We start from the raw sequence: 20152 nt of genomic DNA, 5'->3' as shown, positions 1-20152 counted from the left end.
CTTTCTAATTGGCTGACTTGGAAACCGGAAGAGGAAGTGATTGACACCGCCCCCGCCGTCGCAATGCAGGTGAGGACTGGTTTGGCACTAGTGACCGCTAGGTAGCTTCGGGTAACGAGACAGAAAGTGGGCTGGCCGAGGAGAGAGTGAGGAGTTGGGGCTGAGAGGACGGGGTCGAGCCCGCGACTGTGAGATAAGGGGACGCGCGATGGGGGCGAGGACCTCTGGAGAGGGATGGGGGTGGAGCCCGGCTGACAGGAGACAAACTGCGGTGAAGTTGGGACGGAGAAGGCAGCACTGTCTTGGTAGGGTGTGGAAAAGGATCAAGTCAAGTTGTAATTTGGGAAGGCGCAGTCCAAGGAAGATGGCTCAAGAAAGAGGCGGATTGGGCTCGGGCTCAGGCTGTTGGATGTCGACAGAACAGAGAATCTGTAATTGGAGAGAAGCCCGAGGGTGGAAGGAATTGTGGGACCGTGGTGGCCAGTAGCCAGACTAAAATAATCCGAGGCCGTGGGTGGAACCCGGCTCCTGTCCTGCACGTTCGGGGTTTTGCAGTTTTGCTTCATTCTTCCTAGTCTGTACCCCTAGTATTTGAAGGGTTAAATGAGATAAAACTGGAGATCTTGGACGCAAAGGAAATGCTATGGAGACCCCTCAGCTTTTAATATAGTTTGCCTAGTGCTTAGGAGCATGTGCGGTTTTGTTGTTGTTTTGGTTTGTTTTTTATTTGTCACTGTTTGTTGCACAAGGGTAGTTGTCAGTACATTTTTATAGGTTGACTAAGCTTGTGAAAGGGGCACAGGAATATTGGCACAGCAATAAAGTGAGTGCAGAGTAATTTAGCAAGGAAGAGGTTGAAACAGCAAATGCTGAGGGAAGAGGAAGGTGGGGGTGGCAGCGGTGGTGGCGGTGTAGGAGCCTTCTTGTGTAGGTAGGTTTTCAGAGATTATGTCATTGCCAAGAACAGCCAGATTCACACGGCAGGTTCTAGAACAGAGGACATCAGAGTACATACGTTGCTGAGGTGTCCCAAACATAATCAATCCCATGCATTACGTCTGGTGAAAATTGTCCAATGAGGGAGAACAGAGAAAAACCAAGCCGTGAGAGTTGGACTGTGAAGAAAGCTGATCGCCGAAGAATCGATGCTTTTGAACTGTGGTGTTGGAGAAGACTCGAGAGTCCCTTGTACTGCAAGGAGATCCAACCAGTCCATTCTAAAGGAGATCAATCCTGGGTGTTCATTGGAAGGACTGATGCTAAAGCTGAAACTGCAGTACTTTGGCCACCTCATGCGACGAGTTGACTCACTGGAAAAGACTCTGATGCTGGGAAAGGTTGGGGGCGGGAGGAGAAGGGGACGATAGAGAATGAGATGGCTGGATGGCATCACTGACTCTGTGGACATGAGTTTGAGTGAACTCTGGGAGTTGGTGATGGACAGGGAGGCCGGGCGTGCTGTGATTCATGGGGTCGCGGAGAGTCGGACACGACTGAGCGACTGAACTGAACTGAATTGAATATAGAGAAACAATCACGCCTGGATTAAAAGCAGTGAGAGGAAGGAATCAGTAGGTAGGAGGAATTGAGGTCAGATGAATGGGTTTAAAGGTCTAAGGGTTGATGCTGTCTGTGATCCTAATACCAAATATAGTAAACGCCCTGACTCTCCCTGTGCCAGTGAGATTCTGTGCCACTGTACTGGTGTTGCATGCTGTTGCCCTGGCGCTTCAGCCTTCCTCTGTATGCGTCATCCTTACGCTCATCTGAGTAACCAACCTATTCCTATTGGCTCAGAGGGAGGAAAAACAGCTTGAGGCATCATTAGATGCACTGCTGAGTCAAGTGGCTGATCTGAAGAACTCACTGGGGAGTTTCATTTACAAGCTGGAGAACGAGTATGACCGGCTGACCTGGTAAGAGTTGCCAGGGCAAGCTGGGGAGGGCTCCATGGGTGGGGACTCGGCCACCTGCTGGATAGGGTATCTCCAGCATTTATCACTTTGTGAACCTCTTTTGATTTAGGAAGAACTGGGTTTCCCAACGTTTAACAGTGAAGTTGGCCTTGGGCCCCAATTGTAAGGGAAGTAGAGAAATGCCCAATTTCTCAACCCAGGTTCTTTCTAGCTTTTGATTCTCCCTGTTTGACTTCTCCAGGAATGAGGTCCTCCTGCAGTGGGTCCTCCCACCACAGTATTCATACTGGATTTCTTGCATGGGTGTTGCCAAGTCTTTTAGGTCCCATCTACTCAGAAAGTTTGGATCTGAAAAGGGACCTTTTACCCAGTTTCTGAAGCTCTAGTGATAACAGTGGAGCCGTCGTTCCTATTTTGCCATTGTCCTCATCCCATTCAAATATAGTAGTTGCCTGTAATCTGTCAGGGATAAGTTCTGAGACCCAATGTGGATTCCTGAAACTACGAGAGTACTGAATCCTGTTCTGTATATACTGTGAGTTTTTTTTTTTTTTTTTTTTGCTGCTTATGTGGGTAGTGTATACAGTGTGGATATGCTGGGCAAAGGGACGATCAACATCCCGGGTGGGACAGAGTGGGATGAAGCAAGATTTCATCACGCTCCTCAGAACACCTCCCAATTTAAAAACATGGATTGTTTATTTCCTGGATTTGTCATTTAATATTTTTGGACTGTGGTTGACCACAGGTAGATGAAACCTCAGAAAGTGAAACTTAGAATAAGTGGGGACTGCTATAATGACCTGTCTTTTTTCTCCATCTGTGTCAGAAACTCAAATTGTGTTCCTCTTTCTTAACCCCATAATCCCTGTGAGCCAGTCTAGTTTCTTCCCAGGCCAGCGTAGGGCTGTGAGTCTTTGGGGGGTGAGTCTGGTTATTCCTAGTCTGAGGGACCCCTTTGAGGCTCCTTTACCAGGACCATTCTGACATCTTCTTACCACCACCAGGCCATCTGTCCTGGACAGCTTTGCCTTGCTTTCTGGACAGCTGAACACTCTGAACAAGGTCTTGAAGCATGAAAAGACACCACTGTTCCGCAACCAAGTCATCATCCCTCTGGTGTTGTCCCCAGACCGAGATGAAGATCTTATGGTAAGAGGAGAAGAGGGATGCAGCTTAGGAAACGCAGTTCTTAAATGAGGACTGACAGCACAGTGGTTGGTTTCTATTCTAGAAATTTTGAATATGCAGTAGTGTGTGACAACAAATGGGGGCTACAATTTGGATACCTTGCTTTTTGTCCTTCTGGAGTTGGGAGAACCACTCCCAAAGAGTGCTAAATTAACCTGAGGCCTACAGCACCAAGATAAAGACCTTTTTCCTCTTTCCTCCAACACCTGTTTGGAGCAAAAAGCTTGTTTTTTTGTAACCTTTCCTATTTCAATCTTTGATTAAAATGTGGCAGAGAGGGGTTTATCCTTAGATCTGGTAGAGATGGGGTGTGTGTAGATAGAATTGAAGGATGGAATGAGGTGAATGGTGTCTTCGGAAGCCAGATATTATTAGTCTCAGGTTGTATTTTCCCTGAAAATGCACTGTTTGCCTGTGGAAGGAACTATATGTATATCAGGTCAGAATTGAATCTTCTTGGAGTGCACAGTAGGATCAATAAAATCTGTGTGTTACAGAGGCAGACTGAAGGACGGGTACCTGTTTTCAGCCACGAGGTAGTCCCTGACCATCTGAGAACCAAGCCTGACCCTGAGGTTGAAGAACAAGAGAAGCAGCTGACCACGGATGCTGCTCGCATTGGTGCTGATGCAGCACAGGTTGGACTGAGTCACTGCCCTGCTGCCCTACACCCTCGAGTTTTACCATGAGAAGCTGAGTATTCCCACTCCTCTCTTGTAGGGTATGGCAGTTGGTTATGCCTCCGTTGCCCCTGGAATAGCTCAAGGAAGAAACTTTCCTGTAATCATTTCTTGCTTGCCCTAATTTCTGCACAAACTTACATGTGTTACAGAAACAGATCCAGAGCTTGAACAAAATGTGCTCAAACCTTCTGGAGAAAATCAGCAAAGAGGAACGAGAATCAGAGAGTGGAGGTATGGAGGGATTGGTGGCAAAGTGGTCACTGGAATAGGAAGGGTGGTGTTGGTAATGGTGAAATGAGGGTGCAGGGATGTGCTGTTTAGCCAAGGGTATGCACCTATTCTGTTGGCCTTCTATATTTCAGGCCAGTGCTGGGGCAGGTGGAGAAAGGAGCAAAGGGAGAAGGGAGAATTCTGAGATAGTCATGGGGGTCCTCTGGCTCTTCCTCTGGGTTGCCAGGAAGTCTGGATGCTACCGAAGTCAGAACTCCAAGCCCTGGCACTCATACTGGTCTTCCTGGTGCTAGATGAAGTCCAGGGCCAGAGGCACACCTCAGGGTCTCCACTTACCTTGCCCTTCAGGTCTCCGGCCGAACAAGCAGACCTTTAACCCAGCAGACACCAACGCCTTAGTGGCAGCTGTTGCCTTTGGAAAGGGGCTTTCTAACTGGAGGCCTTCAGGCAGCAGTGGTCCTAGCCAGCCAGGCCAGCCGGGAGCTGGAACAGTCCTCGCAGGAGCCTCAGGATTGCAGCAGGTGCAGATGGCAGGAGCTCCAAATCAGCAGCAGCCAATGCTCAGTGGGGTGCAGATGGCCCAAGCAGGTCAGCCAGGTAAGGTGACAAGGATTGGCTTGGTGACAGACCTTGAGCAGGGAAGTGAGAATAAACTGGGTTATCTGCCACACTTCCCCCTCACCTCATCCCCAGAGCTGGAGACATTCTCCTTTTCTCCCTTGGACTGTGACCTGGAAAAAAACTCTTGAGAGTGAAAGTCTCATTTGAGACTCTGTTAATAGACATCAAACAATTCAGAAAGAACTTTGACTAAAACTGCCCTTAGCTACCCTTGTGTCCCCTTTAACTTTGGGTAGGTGTGTTGTCAGTGTTCTTACCCTAGGTATTAGGATCATTGGGTGGGTGTGTTGGGAATTGACAGGCAGGCAGGTTTTCCAGTGCTACGCGTATCCCTTGCTCGGTGCCCTGTCTCTTCTGCTCACTCTTAGTAATTATAAGAACAGTCTGGAGGAGTTCAGATATAAGCAACTAGAAGAAATATTTTCTTCCAAGCTGTCTAGGCAAAGGGACAGGCTCTCTTTTTCCATTAGGGGAGGAGCAGGAGCCTAGAGGGATGTGTCCCAGCCCTTCCCACTATTCCTCCTCCTGACCGTCTTCAGGTAGAGGGCTGGGCAGGGAGCCGTACCTCTGAGCCTTGTCACCCAAGGTCAGATGCCACAGATTCTGAGCTGATGGAGGAGGTGACAGAAGGGAACCTGGGAAACAGCACTTCTGATTTATGATGAGCATCTGACTGTGCTTCAGATGTCTTTCTTCATGTTCTTTTTAGGGAAAATGCCAAGTGGGATAAAAACCAACATCAAGTCGGCTTCCATGCACCCCTACCAGCGGTGAGTGTGGGTGGCAACCTCCACTCCCAAGTGCTCTTTTCAGAGTTGGGCAGTGAAACTGCCTTTTGCCCAAAGCTGACCTGGATGGGTACAATGAAAAGAACACAGGCTTTCAGCCACAGACAGATCCCATCTCTACTGCCAACTAGCTGTGTGACCTTGGGCAAGTGACCTACTTTTTCTGAGCCTGTTTTCTGGTTTATAAATGATGATAAAACCTACCTCATAGGGTTGTTGTGAGGATTAAAATGGGGAAACGATGTAAAACACTTAGCACAATCTATGAAATAATGAGTATTCAATAAATGAGAGTTTCTACATCCACTTCTCCCCACTGCCCCGTCCTCAGTCCTCGATCCAGAACTTGCCCTGACGTGAGACTGCTTCATGTCTGTGGTGAGCTGATGGACACAAGACTGTGGACTGCTCAGCTTTGTTTGAAAGCCTGTGCTTATTTTGTGCTGCCAGAGACGGTAACAGCTTCCATGTCCTTAGAGGCCCGCTGCCTCTGCAGGCCTTGCTTCCCAGATTCCAGCCTGGCCATCTCTCCAGGCTACAGGTGACGAGGCCTCCGGGCCGAGACAGACCATCCACTTACAGCTCTGGAGAAGCCTGGGCCTGCTCTGCTCTCCGTCCTCTCAGAAGCCAGCTCAGCTCTCATCTGGGAAATAGTCAGAGTCCTCTCTCCTGTACCCCATCCTGGGCACGTGAGGGAAGATGTTGAAGTCCCAGTAGGTGGGGGCTTCCTCAGGAAGTGGCTCTTCCAGGCAGGACTACATGAGAAAGGGTTTTGTGAGCACATGAAAATGTCCCTTGTTCTCCAGACTTTTTTTTTCTTTCATATTTTGGAGGGAAAGGGGAATTGCGCCTCACACCATCTCTTATCATGGTTGAGTCATCCTCAAAGTATGCCTGGTTCCTGGACTCGGTTAGCTTGGCTTCTCTCCAGTCCATTGAGCCAGTAGTTGCAATAAGGGTCAAGTGGATGGTAGGAGGTGGCAGCCGCCAGCACTCTTGCCTGCTTCTATAAAGCTGGAGAGGAGAGTGGGCTTGGGTCACCAGCTTAAGCTGCCTTTCTTGGCTCTCCTTTGCAAGCAAGGGCAGGAGTTGAGTCAGCAGAAGTGGACCGAAGGGTTGCTCTGAGTAAAGTTATTTAAGTTGATGTCCATTGTGTCAGGGTTATCTGACAGCAGGTAAATTGAGAGAGCTATGTGGGGATTGGAGACTACGTGTCAGAGACTTTCAAGGTTGCTGCAAGGCAATATTTTTCAAAATTTTACTTATTTGGCTGTGCTGGGTCTTAGTTGCAGCATGCAGGATTTTTGGTTGCGGCAGGTTAACTGTTAATTACAGCATATGGGATCTAGTTCCCCAACCAGGGATCAAACCCAGGCCCCTTACAATGGGAGCCCAAAGTCTTAACCACTGGACCACCAAGTCCCAAGGAAATTCTTGTTTGTTCTCCAATAAAAACTTTTCTTAGGTTTTTTGTTTTTTTTTCTCTTATCTGTAGGTTTGATCTAAAAGTCCTGAGAGGTAATAAGAGGGCCTGCTCAATCCTCCCAGCTGCCTTTTTTCTGTTCTCTTCTGTCACACATTAGTACTTTGGTATTTGTTCAGTGTCAGGCAGTACTCTGCCAGGCTGTGGCAGCAAAGGACTGGAAAAGTAGTCACAGATGTCACATCCATTCCAGTTCCATCACGACCAGAAATGTATCCACACAACTCACTGATCATAGTACACAGAGCATGGAAAGTCCTGCTGTCAGCTCTGAGGCAGTGTCAGACGTTTTCCCCACTACAGCAGGGCTGCCTTACCGGTCTGTCAGCCCACTCACTTGTTCCTTCTCTTCTCTTCCCTTTGCACTGGAAATAGCTCAGCTCACTGTCACATTAGATAGAATTCAAGGTGTGTGTCTCCAAAACCCTTGGAGTATCTTGGTGACCACTTTCCTTTATTCCACCCAAAGATTCCTTCCTGTTGAAAGTTTCTTGAAAACTTTTCAAACCTATTGAAACCAACCCCAAGTGTCTTTGTTGTCTCAGACTAATAGCAACGTCATTCCCAAAGCATTGTTTGAAATGGATTCCTTGTCCTCCCAGAGTGGAAGTGCCCTCCTGTGCCAAGAGGAGCATACTCCGGACCCCACCTCCATCTCGTGCCCTTAAGCAAACCGTCCTTAACGTCTGTATTCACTCTGAGAGGACATGCTCTCGTTCCCAGCCTCCCAACCCCAGATCCTCCAGATTGTATGAACCTAGCAGCATCACCAACTTTGGGGCTCATACAGTCCAGCAAGTGTCTCAGTGGAGAGTATCTCCCATCCCTAACACATTCATCCCCAAAGGAGGGAATAGAACATTATAATAGAGTTTTGAGAAGAGGACATTGACCTGCTGCTCCCTTGCTCAGATTTAAGATAAAAAGATCGCGCTCTTGCTTCCCTCTGGTAGTGTTGTCCAGTTTCTTATGGCTCTGTTTTCCTGGGGCCTGTGCTTTCTTCTACTCTTGGGGACCCGGGGAAAATGAGATTAGGCCATTGTGTCCCAGGTGTGTGTCTGGGATGGTGAAAGAAGCAGCAGCTGTTAAACTTAACTGCAGCACAGAGGTCATCCTGTTGAAGGCGGAAGCTTACTGCATCAGTGTTTGCATGACACCCATTGCTAGGACCGCCTCCTCTCCAGCTCTGCCCTGAGGCTGGGACTCTATCATTGCCGAACCTCTCTTGCACGTTGCCCCAGTCATCCTGTTTTCTTCCTCTGTTGATGTCTGTTGCTGCCCTACCTAGTTAGGTCATTTAACTTGACCTTGCACTTTCTTGGGAAACAGTCAAGGTACATAGGTTTTAGCTAAGTGCTCCTTCAAACTCCATAATCAGTCCTGGTGTTTGGACTGAACCGGAGCCGGTATAGTGCCCACCTCCTGTCCTGCTGTTGAAGGGAAGAAGCTGATCTCTGCAGGAATGCCCTAGTGCAAGGCCAGTCCCTTTCCCACCCCCTTCTCACCTCCCCCAGCTGGGAACAACCTCTCCCTTTGTCTGAACTTCTTGTACAGAATAATCCTCCTTATGGACAATGTATTCTCTGTGCCTTGTGGACACAGGAGCCGTGTGAGCTGATCCCAGCACCAGGCAGGACGGGGGCGGAATCCTTCCAAAGGCCCATGCTAGATCAGCTCCTGATTACTGTCTAGAGAAACCACCAAGGGATGTACATTTTCTTCCATCTGTTCCAAGTTTTGGGGGCTAGCCTATTGAAGTTTAGCAATGGGCCAGAAGGAAATGGCAACCCACTCCAGTATTCTTGCCTGGAGAATCCCAGGGACGGGGGAGCCTGGTGGGCTGCCGTCTATGGGGTCGCCCAGAGTCGGACACGACTGAAGTGACTTAGCAGCAGCAGCAGCAGCAGGAGTAGGGCTGGGGGCTATGGTCCCTTTGTGATTCAGTCTGAAGGGTTCACTGTACCAACCTATGGAGTCTCGATGTGGCTCTGGCCTGACAGCCTTGAACACAAAGGGGCTAACATTTGGAAAGAGTTTGCCACCCTGCAGGTGGGGCTTTCTAACTGAAATTCCAGTCATTGCTTCAAGATGTATTTTGTCCTATGGGGCAAATTTCCTCTCTTCTCCCCTTTAACTTCTGTCTCTTATTTTCTGTTGAGGCAGGTTCTGGCTCTCTGTTGTCGCTTCTTGATCAGTTCACATGCTCTCAAGATATCACCTAGCATGTGGACATGGCGGTTCCCCCAAGTACACAATGGACACGGCCCCTGACTTCCCTGGGTCTCAGTTTTCTCACCTGGGTGCTCCCAGTGATCCTTCCTAGCTTTCAAGTCTCTGGCAATGATTCTGAAGCCTGTATATCCCCCGGCATTTTTCATTTTCCTCATTTCATGACTATGTTATGATAGGCAAAGTTTTTATTAGACTGGCCTGTCAATCCCTTGAACCCCTCCAAACTGTTTCTAAAGTTCCCTGTCACCTGCAGCTTAAAATACAGACCTCCCTCTAGCCCACTTCCCTAAAATTGTTTCCTTACTTTCACTAGTTCTTTAGTAAAAGTTACAACAGAGATAAATGCATTGAATGCCAGAAGTCACCTTCCCACTCAGGCATCTCCTTCTCTCCTCTGGGCGAGATGTATGTACCAGAGACTCCCCCCACCCAAAGGCAGCAAATTATACTTTTCCACATGATGATAACCTTCCCCCTGGAATCGAATCCAAGGCACCAGGGGCTGCTTCCCTTCCTCTTTCCTCTGCCATTTCACTGCCTTCCTTGCTGTCACCCAAATTTCCCTCCTTCATGGTCATTTTGATAATTAATCTTCCCTGGCCCACAGCCCATGTGTAGACCATCCTTGTTCTTTTGTACTCATTTCTCTGGGCTGCACCCATTTTCACGACCCTGGTTAGTATCCTTCCGTGTTAATCCTTGAGCCCACGTCACCACTCACTTGACTCTCGGCCATGCTCTTGAAATACGGAGCCTACCATCACCATCTTCCTTCACGCCCCACACTCACTTTTTAGCCCCACTTCCACTCTTCCTCAGGAACTGGCCTGTCTCAGATCACCGTTGACTTGATAGCTAAATCCAGACTTTTTTCAGTCCTTCTGTTTCTTACTTATCTCCATGGTTTTAAACAGTGCTGGCCGTTGCTTTTCCACCTTTTCCCCTTCACTGACTCCCACTTCTCTGACCATCCCTTCTCTGCAGCTTTTGGCCTTCTGTCCCTCTGCCTGCTTCTTGAATGTTGTTCTCCAGGACTCTGTTGTTAACCTGCCTTTCTTATTTTACCTGCTGTCTCTGTGACCACCACCTTTATGTATAATTCAAACAAGTTTTATCAGACAGCCCAGATCTCTTTGCTGACATGCAGATGCCTGTTGGGTATTTCTGGCCCTCTGATCCACAGGTCCCTCAGGTTCTGAATGTGCCAGTCCAATCATCTTCCCTCTGAACATTTCTTTTCTAGTGTCCTAGGTGTGACCTAAGCCAGGTCTGTGGAAACTGTCCTGACACTTCTCCACTCTGTCTCAGTACCGCCCCTGCCCTCAGTTAGATACAGATCCTGTCAATTCTGCCTCCCCAGAATCCATCCATCCTGCCCTGCAGTTCGGGCCTGGAGCCTCGCCTTAAAAGTAATATTTGGACACCCTGCATCCAGGCTTGCCCACTCCCAACTCATCTTCCATGTGGCTGCCAGATAGATTTCTGCAGATCTGATCACATTGCTCCTTTGATTAAAGTCCTTTTGATAGTTTCCTTCCTATGGTTCTCAAACTGGGGTCCACATACTGGGCAGGTTGATAGGGGCAATGTGCCAGGCATACTGAAAGTTATAGGGTAAAGCTCATCCTCGACTGCCCATTTTACTCAAGGGTAAGTACCTTAAACAAAATGCAGAATTATTAGGCATGTAGTAAAGAATAAGTAGACTTTGGGGAATTCGTACTAGTCCGAAGGATTTCATACTAAGCCACTAAATTCTATGGGGATATTTATTCTTTTTCTTTTTTTTTACATTTACGCAGTGGACAAGTTTGAAAAATAGCTTAAATTTCCTGGAAAAGCAAGTCGAGTTTTTTGTGATCTAGCTCCCTGACTTCTGACTTAATTTCTGTACTGTCCTGCCACCCACTCTATTCCCACGTTGTACAAATTTCTTGATGTTTCCTGAATGTAACTCTCTTTGGCCTCCCATTCCTTTATTCCCACTGTTCCCTCTGCACAGAACATTTTGTCCCATCGTTCTGTGATGATTTTCCAATCTTTCAAAATTCAGCTCACAGGTTGCACTCTGAAACTTTCCAAGAAACCTGTCTGTCCACAGCCCAGTGCCATTCCCATTAGGTGCGGTCAATGACTTGCTCTTTTATGCTCTGTGTTTGTACCTTGTACAAACTTATTCTAGCTCTGGCTGCTCTTTATTGCCCCCCAAGTTCAGGGTGCTCTTTATTGCCCCCCAAGTTCAAGCACCCTGCACTGTCAAAAGTTTGAATCCAATTCTTCTATCTGAGAGCTATATTTTCTTCTGCAAGAAATGTGCGTGCCTGGCATACATGGCATCTGGCCCACTGTAAACACTGTAAGTGGTAGCTGCTGCTATTATTGTTATTATTTGGTTGACCTTGGAGAGAGAGTATAATCTAGCATTTTGGTTAAAAGATATTTTCTAGTGCCAGATTGTTGTTCAGTTGCTCAGTCGTGTCTGACTCTTTGCAATCCCATGGACTGCAGCACGCTAGGCTTCCCTGACCTTCAGTATCTCCTGGAGTTTGCTCAAATTCATGTCCATTGAGTTGGTGATGCTGTCTAACCATCTCATCTTCTGCCACCCCCTTCTCTTCCTGCTCTCAGTCTTTCCCAGAATCAGGGTCTTTTCCAATGAATCAGCTCTTCACATCAGCTGGCCAATGTGTTGGAGCTTCAGCTTCAGCATCAGTCCTTCCAGTGAATATTCAGGGTTGATTTCCTTTAGGTTCAAATTCTAGCTGTGCCACCTACTAGCTGTGTGGCCTTCAGCGAGTTACTTTACCTCTCTCTGCCTCAGATTCCTTATTTCTAGGGATGATAATACTAGTGGCTCTTTCACAAGGCTTCTATGAAGTTTAAATATATTAATACATACAAAGCGCTTAGGATAGTGTGCCTGACAATAGTAGAAGCTCAGTAAATATTAACTGTCCTCAGGGTAGTGTCTGAAAGTCTGCTGTCAGCAATTGTTGCTTCAGTCAATCATTGACCTGTCCCTCTGTTCGGAGGTAACTCTTCCTCCCTCTGTAGCTCCTCTGTGCTCACAGCTACGTTCACACTAGGAGAGACTCTCCATGCCATCTAATCCGCCACTGTGTGCAGAGCAGACACTGGAACATTTCTGCATTGGCTTGCCTGATGTAACGAGTCATCTCCAGATCTAGTTGTGTGAACTTTCTTTCTCCCTCTTAGTTGTCACCTATAGACTTCGATTAAAGCCCAGTTTGGTCTCCTAAACTGTGATTTTGAGTTGAGACCGTATGACAGGCTTCCTCACTGGCAGTGTTCCTTTTCAGCCCTTGTACGCTCTGTCTGTTCCCTGTCCACACCATTTGAAGACCCAGTTCCAGTCTGCCCACATCTCATCTAAAGGGGGGGCCCTTCACCACTCAGAGGTCTCCCTGTGCAGCTGGGATGTGTTCTCCTCTGTCCCTGCTCACTCAGTCCAGGCTTAGATCTTCACCGGTGGCTGTGTGATCCACTGGTTAGCACACACCAGAGCTCCATACTTTCTCTCTTCGCTTTACAGTCACGACCAGTCCTTTAGGCCTTGTTTTGCCATGGCAACTCCATGGTTCTTGTCACTATAAGCTGTAGCCAGTACCTGCGGACCAGGTGTTGTCTCACACCTCCATGCCTTAAATGTGCTTTGCCCTCTGCTTGGTGTGTCTGTCCTCTCTTTCTCTTGCTCCAACCTCCTGTTGACCTAGTGAACAATTCATCCTCCCAATAGCACCTCCTCCTGTGAAGTCTTTATCACTTCCTCCCTTTTACAGTTGACCATTCTTAAATTATACCTGACCTGGAGATGGTGACTGCAGCCATGAAATTAAAAGACGCTTACTCCTTGGAAGGAAAGTTATGACCAACCTAGACAGCATATTAAAAAGCAGAGACATTACTTTGTCAACAAAGGTCCATTTAGTCAAGGCTATGGTTTTTCCCGTGGTCATGTATGGATGTGAGAGTTGGACTGTGAACTGAGCGCCGAAGAATTGATGCTTTTGAACTGTGGTGTTGGAGAAGACTCTTGAGAGTCCCTTGGACTCCTAGGAGATCCAACCAGTCCATCCTAAAGGAGATCAGTCCTGAGTGTTCATTGGAAGGACTGATATCAAAGCTAAAATGCCAATACTTTGGCCACCTGATGTGAAGAGCTGACTTATTTGAAAAGACCCTGATGCTGGGAAAGATTGAGGGCAGGAGAAGGGGATGACAGAGGATGAGATAGCTGGATGGCATCATCAACTCGATGGACATGAGTTTGGGTAAACTCCGGGAGTTGGTGATGGACAGGGAGGCCTGGCCTGCTGCGGTCCATGGGGTCACAAAGAGTTGGACATGACTGAGCAACTGAACTGAACTGGACACTTATCCATTATGTGACCTTAGGCAGATTAGTTCCAAGACCCTAGATTTCCACCTCCTAAATCGGTGCTATAATCCCATAATGTGCTCATTGAAAGGTACCTTCCACTGAGCATATTTAAAATTCAACTTAAGTAGCTCTTACTTTACTATGGGATAAAGTCCAAGCTTCTTAGAAGGGCATACAAGACCCGCCAGGCATATAGTCAGCACTGAAATGCCAATACTGTTCTCCTTCCCCTGAGCAATCCCTTACGCTCTCCTGAGCAATCTTGTCTTTATCATATAGCTTATTAGACTATTTTGATTACAACATATTACAATTAAACTAGCTTGACTGAAAAAAAAGAGAGACCCAATGGATTTGGGTTATACAGATGGGGAGTTGAAGGGTGACTGGCTCCAGGCAGGTCAGGGCTCGGCGTTGTCTAGGTTTGGTGTTGTCCAGGCTTGTCTCTGCATTTCTGCGCTCTGCTCCATATGGCTCGTCTCGTGGAAGAGCTCTCTTGTTGCTTGGATTCTGTGCTTCTGAGGGAGGTGGAGAGAACACCACGACTAAAGCACCGGTGGGGTTGGGCAGAAATTCCATAAAGGAGATGAAGGCAGCGGGACGGGAAAGTGTCTGAATGCAACCAGACTTAAAGCTACAGCAGTCCACTGTGTGTGGTTTCATCTCTGCAGACAATTCGCAGATATTGTCCCCCGCCCAGACCAAACCCCATCCTTTCTCCTAAACTTACAGTACTGTGTTTCAGATTGCCTGTGGACGGGGCCATCTTTCCTCAAACTCAGGATATCCCAAACTGCATTCACTTCCTCCATCCTGCCCCACGGTGTTATCCAGCTTGCCAGCCTGGCTGTCAGTTCTGGTCCCATCCCCTCTTCTTCCTTCTTGCTCCGCTGTTCTAGGTTAGGCCCTCACCGTGTCACATCTGTGCCTCTGAGCTGGTCTCCCACCTGGCCTCCCTTCCTCTGCCTTCCTCTTGATAATCTCACTGTCACCAGGTTTTTCTTTGTAAATAACAATGGGGATCATACCAACCCCTTAAAAATCTCCAGGGACATCTCAGTGCAAACAAAACTCCTCTTTCTTTCATTCAAAACACTTTATGATTTGGGGCCAATCTACTTTTTCACCTTCTAGCATATGAAGGCCTTTCATTCACTGGATCCTGTAGCCAAATAGAATCAGTTCCCTGCTTCTGTCCTGTTCTTCCCTCCATCCATCCCTTTGTCCATACTTTTTCCTCAGCTTGAATCATCTATGTTACTTCCACCTCACTTGCTGTGTCACCTTGAGAAAAAGTCCTTCACCCGTTGATTCCATTCTTCCCCCACCTGTTAAGCAGTGATGACAGTACTTACCTTACAGGACTGAACCATGAGAGCATACGGGAAGCAGCTGGCCCCATGCTTGCCAGAGAAAGTGTTGCATTTTCTCTCTCCCCCTTTTGGCCTTTCTCCCACATCTTCCAGATCTTCCTCTCTTCCATCTTGATAACCTCCCCTGGTTTGTCCCCTCACCAAAAGCCTTCCCTTTTCTCTCTCCAGAACTCTTCCAGCACGTTTTATCACAGCCCTTTCCCCCAAACTGAATTTTTTTTTTTTAACCTCAGTTCAGAACAATACTCATAGGGCGTTGGCATTGGCTACCTACAACAGATCAGGCCTTGTCCCCCTGACCTCTCAAGGGTTCAGGCAGCCCCCCAGTTCAGATGGTATGATGAGTGTTTGCATGCAGTCTCTCTTCTGCTGGCAGGATGTCCTTCCTTCAGCCAAGCTCCCAAGCTTAGGCAGAGGATGCCAGCGACCTGACTGAGGCCAATAGACATGCAGAATCACTAACCGATGAGCACTTCCCCTCATTTGCATTCCTCTGTCCTCGTGGACACAGCCCTCCCCTCAGCTCCTCTGTGCAGATACAGTTAGAAAGTGCCCTTTGTCCTTTACAGGTGGGGAAGGGAGAAGCTTGACATAGGCCCCGGCAGGCTGCTTCCATTTCTACCTGCCTCTCCTGTTGCCTCTCAGCCTCTGACCCTCAGTACCTGTTCTCAGCCAGTTCGCCTGTGCTCCCCATACCTTGTTCCCTCCACCGCTCCACCGGCTCCCTTGCAGGCACATAGAGATAATACCTTTTACCATATTTTTTTTCCCCCTTGCTTCTTTGATCACATTTCCCTTTAGATTTTTTTTTTCCCCCAGAAACACATAAAACTACATAATCATGGAAATAGAGTTGTTAAGAGTTCATTTCACACAGATGGTGGTTTTCAGACTGAACCCTTGGAGAAGGTAAATAGGTAGTTTATCTTCTGGGGAGAGAGGATGGAGAAAGGCCCATGTGAGTGAGGTGTGAGTCAGAGAGGGTGGGGCCCAGGGGAAGTTGTCACCACACTTCCCTTTAGTCAGGAAGGCTCCCTGAATTTCAGGGGGAGTTTCAGCTGTTGGACTTGGTATTCTTCCCTACCCACACATACATCTGGCCTTTATCCTTATCAAGAATGACTTCCTGGACTCTTTCAGCTTCTCCAGTTTATTAGCCTTCCCCCAGTGTAGGTAGCATTGCATGGACCCTCTTACCTCCAAGACCTTCCACCCAGCTTCCCGGCAGGTTCTAAATGGTCCCATTTCCTAGCAGTCCGTTGACAAACTTACCCTTCTTTTCTGTATATTTCAGCCTATAAGGTCTTTTCCTGAGCCAAAGTCTAACACCTCCCCCCCCACCCTGTGTGTGCTGTATCTCATTGTCTTCTATACACCACATAAACACGCTTAAGCCTCTTCCCATTAAAAACAACCCTAAGGGGAGCAGTGGATTACCCTGAGCCCAGCAAAATGGAGCTTGAGGCCATGAGTAGATATACCAGGCCAGTGAACCCAGCTATCTTTCCCCATATGACTGTGGTGCTGTTGGCCGTTGACATGTTCTTCCCCTCCTGGTTCTTTGTTTATAAGGCCGCCTCCACCAGGTACACTTGGGATATCTACAAAGAGCTCCTCATCTCTTTGGTAGCCTTACTCTTCATGGGCTTTGGAGTCCTCTGCCTGCTGCTCTGGGTCAGTGTCTACGTCTGAGCTCCCAAGGGTTCCAACCAAGGGTCCTCACTGAATCCTTCCTTTGGTAAATTAAGTTTTGGTTTTGTTTCTACTATTGCTGGAAGTGTCCTACCTGCTGCTCACAGTAAAGGCATATATGTGAAAAAATAAAATCAAAACCTTTGGAATCAATCTGGAGGTGAGAGTCAGGCACTGATATTTTTAAAACTCTCCAGATGATTCTGGTGTGCAGCCAGGGCTAAAAAGATAAACAGCTAAATCCAGACTTCATACCAGGCCATACCAAGTTCTTCATGACTGATTCCTGCCAACGCTACCCCCTTACCCATATGCCCTCTAGACTGGAGACTCCCCAGGACTCCCCACCTGGCCATATCTCCTGCTTCCATGCCTTCACACACATGCTTCCGTCCGCCTGAAAATGTTTCCCTGCCTTCTTTAACATTCATCTTTGGTGTCATTTCTGTGAAGCCTTCAAGAACTAACCCCCACCTTAGGGTAAGGTTCCCCCCGCCCCCCACTTGCTGCTCTCTTAACCCTCTCGGTTTAACTCACCACTTGCTACTGTAACTGTTAATTTATCTATCTGTCTTCTTTTCTAGACTGTGAATATTTTTCAGGAACCCCAGTGCCTTGGAGATGCCATTTGGTAGGACCTGGTTTGGTGGTCTGTATCAGATATTTGAAGGTGCTTTCTCCTAGGACTAGGACTGGAGCTGAAGGAAGTGAGCCTTTGGGCATGTTCATGTAGTCAGTGGGTATTTACTGAGGGCTTGCTGTGGTCATTCATTAATACCAGTGTGGTCCAGGTGAGTAGTGGATAGTTGAAGATCTCTATCTCTACCAGGTGGCACAGGGTTAAAGAATCCTCCTGCCAAGGCAAGAGATGTGGGTTTGACGCCTGGGTTGGGAAGATCCCCTGGAGTAGGAAAGGGCAGCCCACTCCAGTTTTTTGTCTGGAAAGTTCCCATGGACAGAGCAGCCTGGTGACTGACAGTCCATGGGGTCGGAAAGAGTTGGACAGAATTGAGCACAGCACCCCCACACACATCTCTGCCATATTTAACCTCAGGAAGTGTTTCATCGTTTCTAACAGTATGCTTTGTTTGTCTCTAGATGGACACTTAGTCCAAACCTCTCAATAGTGCTCTCCAAACAGTGCTTTGCACAGTTTATTTAGGAAGTATTTGTTGAATGAATGCTCATTAATCGACATACAAGCATATACCTTCTTGCTTCACCCCCTGGCTATGAAATGTCGAGGTAGAAACAGTGCTGAGTACTTTACCTGGGTCATCTCCTTTAATCTTCACAATCCTATGAGACAGATGCTATTGGAGGTTCAACCACTTACATTAAGTCATATAAGTACTAACTGGAGATTTAAAATCAGGTCTTTGGAGTTAGGTGTGACCCCCAGGGCTGCTGAAGTTACCTAACACAATAAATATTTATTGACTCAACCGATACTGCCATCCCAAGGCAAGTAGAAAAGCTTTTGAATTCTTACTGTCTTCCCCACTTGACTCTGGGTCCCTTGACCTCTCTTCCCCTTCTCACATTTCTCATTCACTCTAATACTCTGCAAACACTGTGGAGGGGCAGAGGAGTCCAACGTTGGTCAGATACTAGAGGTACAGAGACAACTAAAATATTGGTCCTTGTTGAGAAAAACTTACAGTGAGGGGGTATGCAGATAATTGCATTGCAGTGAGATAGTGAAAGTGAAGGGAAGGACTGCTTTACTACCTGGAAAAGCTGCTTTTATCTTGAGTTAGGAGACAGGGCTTGGAGGTGGGGGGGTGTATATGAAAGATGCTGATATCCTTGGGGAACAGTTAAAGCATAGGATATGGCCCAGGAGAATGGGGGGAGGCTGAGGACCAGATCAGGTAGGCCGAGGACCAGATCAGGTAGGCCATCAGGTACAATGCTAATTAGTCTGAGCCTTTTAAACAGCTGAATTCTTTTGCCATTTCCTTTCAAGGGTAGGTACTCCTAAGGGTAGATACTGGTTAGGTATTCGTTGGCTGGATCAGAACTGTACTTTGGCTCTGACCTCTTAACTCTAAGACTAAACTTCCACAGCTTGTTGTTGTTTAGTGGCTAAGTGTCTGACTCTTGCGACCCCATGGACTGTAGCCCACCAGGCTTCTCTGTGCATGGGATTTCCCAGACGGGAATACTGGAGTGGGTTGCCATTTCCTTCTCCAGGAGATCTTTCCTAACCAAGGATTGAACCCAGGGAAGCCCCTCCACAAAGCTACATTCCACCACTGATGAACACATTGTTTCTCCCAAACCGCCACCTCCTCTGAATTCCACATGTTCATCATACAGTCCCCGTGCACAGTTACTGGATCACTGTGTGCAATTATTAGCACTGTTCCAGGAGCTGCTGGAGATACAGATTTCACTTTGCTGAAACCTAGTCCTCAGCCCCAGTGGTTCTGTAGAGCTGGTGAGTGTATGGTGTGAGGAGGGTGCAGGGAGCCAGATAGACAACTAAGCGTACAGAGTGAGACCAGCTGTCTCCCGGAAACCTCCAGTGTCTATCTTCCCAACCCTGTCAGTTTCCAGGCCTTCTTGGGTGAGGGTGCTCTCTCACTTGGTCCCCCCCCCCACCAAGTATCCTCTCTCACTGGCTTCCAGTGTGAAGTGATTTGACAGTAAACCCCATGTGGGGACAACATCTGCCTTGTTCACTGATGTGCCACCAGCAATTAACCCTGTCTTGCACGTGGTAGGTGGTCAGTAATATGTGGATATTTACTAACACAGGTCTGGATTGTTGCCTCCTCAAAACTCTTTGGTTTCTTGTCCGCTTCCAGAATAAACCAAACTGCTCCATTTGAAATGCCTTCAACATTCAGCCACAGCTGGCTTCACTTCCCCTTTTTCCTTTCACAACCTTGAAGAGGCCAGCGTAGCCAGTGATTCATTAATTTCCCCTGCCCCGGGCTACTTGTATTCTCCCTCCTCCCGTCCACACAATCGTCTCAACAACTCCTAACGCTAGGCTCACCCAGGTTTATGGGCTGGTAAGGAAGGCTTCCCCACACAGCGGCTCCTTGGGCTGAGACCTTCCTCCGACCGAGTCCACTCTCGGGGCACAGAGAGGCTGCTTGCAGCCCACCCCTCGGGTCCCACTCTCTCGAGAGGGCGCTCTCTGAGGGGAAAGCTGACCCTGGAACTTGCTCCAAGGTCCCAGGTGGGGTGCATCGGCTACGAACAGAAGCTGTGTTGGTCGTGCTGGTGAACGAATCCCAGAGGGTCCAGAAGGAGGCCACGCAGGGGCTAAACATTAGGACGGCGCAGGGTACAGCTTGGGCGGGCGACGGCCCGGGCCAGGCCGCACGAGCTGACCGAGGCGGGAGGCGATGCGGCGGGAAGGGGTGGGGAGCCGGGGCTGGGCGCGCTTCCTGCCCGGGGCCTGGCGGCCCGCCCCTGCCTCCGCCCTGCAGGCCCAGCAGAGCCGGGGCTGGCCGGCCCCTCCTGCCTAGACCAGAGGCCCAATCAGCGGGCGCCCCCTGCCCGGCCCGCCCTCTCCCCCTCTGG

The 20152-nt window shown here is 48.3% G+C and overlaps 1 protein-coding gene across 5 annotated transcripts; it reads left to right on the top strand.

The window, feature by feature from the left end:
* Nucleotides 1-31: 31 nt before the first annotated feature.
* On the top strand, nucleotides 32-20152 carry MED8 (mediator complex subunit 8). Of its 5 annotated transcripts, none has more exons than XM_088835211.1 (8): nucleotides 32-69; nucleotides 1798-1916; nucleotides 2924-3068; nucleotides 3605-3745; nucleotides 3940-4021; nucleotides 4370-4618; nucleotides 5352-5412; nucleotides 19799-20152. In XM_088835211.1, the coding sequence occupies exons 1-8, from the start codon at nucleotides 64-66 to the stop codon at nucleotides 19851-19853; spliced, it is 858 nt and encodes a 285-aa protein (XP_088691337.1). In that variant the 5' UTR covers nucleotides 32-63; the 3' UTR covers nucleotides 19854-20152. The 5 variants fall into 5 exon arrangements, with proteins under 5 accessions (XP_088691337.1, XP_088691340.1, XP_088691338.1 ...); XM_088835214.1 differs by lacking the exon at nucleotides 19799-20152 and adding an exon at nucleotides 19505-19792; XM_088835212.1 differs by lacking the exon at nucleotides 19799-20152 and adding an exon at nucleotides 17197-19570.

This window comes from Moschus berezovskii, chromosome 4, assembly GCF_049115385.1.
Source record: "Moschus berezovskii isolate FMDL1 chromosome 4, NW_MosBer_1.0, whole genome shotgun sequence".
In the NCBI taxonomy this organism is placed as follows: domain Eukaryota; kingdom Metazoa; phylum Chordata; class Mammalia; order Artiodactyla; family Moschidae; genus Moschus; species Moschus berezovskii.
Note: the sequence above shows the minus strand (reverse complement) of the source record. Positions and strands in the feature narration are given on the sequence as shown.